Here is a 2,256-nt window from a genome sequence, read left to right on the forward strand (position 1 = left end):
AGATAGATAGATAGATAGATAGATAGATAGATAGATAGATAGATAGATAGATAGATAGATAGATAGATAGATAGATAGATAGATAGATAGATAGAAAAATAAAAATCAGTGCTTTACACCAACCTGTTTGTTTCGCTCTAGAAGTGCGATGGCCTCTTGTTTTCTAAGTTTGTCTTCGAGCATCCTGATCTGTGAGATTAGAATTTCAGTTCAGATTTACATTACAGTCTGTTAATTTATATGCCCCTCATCGCCTCCTGACCTTCTCCTCTCTGTCCTCTACTTCTTTCTGCCAATACCCGGTCATGTCCACACAGTTCTGCTCACAGCGGAACAGCTGATTGGTGAGCTGCTCGTTCATGCTGACCATGTTGTGGTGGGCGCCCCGGTAGTCGGACAGATCCTGCTCGGTGATCTTCAGTTTCAGCTCCCACAGCGCGGCGTTGGCTCTGGCCGTCTCCAAGTCCGGCTCCTTCTCGGTTTTTGGCTCATGTTTGGAGCTTTTCTTTCCTTTCCTGTGACAGAATAAAACCCGCAAGGGGGCTGTGATTTTCTATTTGCACGTAAACGCAGCAAATAACCCGCACTTACCCGCGTTTCTCCCGCTTAGACTTGGAGGTTTTAGTTGAAGGCATGGCTGATGGGGCCCAACAAACCCGGTACCTGCTGGTAGTGAACAATGGCTGCTGTAAGTTGGCCTATTTGTTGGGCTGTGTCTATGGTGACTCTTAATAAATTATACAGGGTATCCTGGTAGTGTCTCAGTCCAGTAAATAAGAAACAAATCACTGGATATTAGCACATGCACATGCACAATAATAAATCCATTATCATTTAAGTGTGTCAGTACACAATTTGATACATAATTCCAAGTGAAATCTACTAATTAATTTTCAGTCCAATATATGAGATGCATAATATATGTATTTTTTTTTTATTATAATGTGATTCGCATGCATGAGTAAAAAAAAAAAAAAGTACATTTTTGCTCATTAAAATACCCGCTAACATTTGATTGGCTAAGTTCAACAGATACCTTATTTAGACCAATCATTGGTCTAACTCAAGCATGGATAATCCCACCCACTGACAGTTTTACTCCTAAATTAAATTAATTTTACTTAAATCTAGCACAACAAATACAATCTCAAACAGGTGAGTTTCATATATTTAACTGTTGACTAATGGCTATAAGTCATATTTAATAAGTGAAATACATGATATAGATTACCTACAGATTGATGTTTTCAAGCTTTTGTTTTGGTTATGTAAGAAAGTTTTCTCATAACAGTTGATGTGCATTTAAGAATAGAATATTACATCAGACCAGTTATAAAACATAGATATTTAGGGTTTATGACAAGGTTCTGATAACATAATAGATATATAAAATGACTCATATTAGTTTTGTCACAAATCCCCTCTATCTATACATTAGATTTGCTTTGAACATGAATGGAAAATTTATTTTGGATTTTTATTTATTTATATTTATTTAACTGCTCATTTTTCATGGTAGAATGATCATACAACAGACAACCTCAATGTTTTAAAACCAAGAATTTGTTGCACAAATTAAGATCTATTTGTATCCACATGGGATAAAAAAAATTATACATGCATTCATAAATATATACATGCCTCCTCATTAATTTGGATAAGGGCCCAACCTTTTAAACATGGGCCAAAATCAACAATTTCAAATAAAAAACAAACTTATTCTCTTGTGACTGATTTTCTTCTTACCTGCTCAGCAATAAATTTAAAGGGCACTATTTTATAGTATGCAAAATATTTGCCTTAGTAAAAGATGAGTGGTCAGTTTTCTAACTTTTAAGGTCAAATGTTTTCTATTTTGTTGGTCTAAAAATGGGATATGAAAATCCAGAGTCACATGTGGCTTTTTGGCTGTACCACAGCAAAAGTGCCCAGACAGTAGAAAGCTTTTGAAAGCAATTTAATGTTTTTTTTTTTTTCATCCTGAAACTTTTATGAGAGGTACCTATGAATCTTTAATCTCCTTACTAGCAGAAATCAGGAGTCACTCTGCCAACATCATTAAATTTTTTTCTGAAATAAATATAATTGCAATGGTCTTAAATTTCAAAATATTTTTATTTAAGAAGATGAAAATTTGACTTTAAAAGTCAGCTTCAGCACCTGTTGTTTGAGAACCAGATTCAGATTGAAAGGACCACAAATGGCACACCGACCGCACTTTGGACATCCCTGTTCTTGAAGATTTAGCAGCACTAA

General features: G+C 35.1%; 1 protein-coding gene across 1 annotated transcript in view; it reads right to left on the reverse strand.

Annotated features, from left to right (window-relative positions):
* Nucleotides 1-983, reverse strand: part of LOC103136214 (basal body-orientation factor 1) — an 11,386-nt gene extending 10,403 nt beyond the window's left edge. Inside the window, exons 1-3 of the mRNA XM_007549356.2 lie at nt 592-983; nt 263-515; nt 124-189 (exon numbers count right to left, since the gene is read on the reverse strand). Coding sequence (XP_007549418.1) covers nt 124-189; nt 263-515; nt 592-635 — 363 coding nt within the window. The 5' untranslated portion in view covers nt 636-983. The remainder of the gene's footprint in view (nt 1-123; nt 190-262; nt 516-591) is intronic.
* Nucleotides 984-2,256: the final 1,273 nt, after the last annotated feature.

This window comes from Poecilia formosa, unplaced genomic scaffold, assembly GCF_000485575.1.
Source record: "Poecilia formosa unplaced genomic scaffold, Poecilia_formosa-5.1.2 Scaffold30, whole genome shotgun sequence".
NCBI classification, from domain to species: Eukaryota; Metazoa; Chordata; class Actinopteri; order Cyprinodontiformes; family Poeciliidae; genus Poecilia; species Poecilia formosa.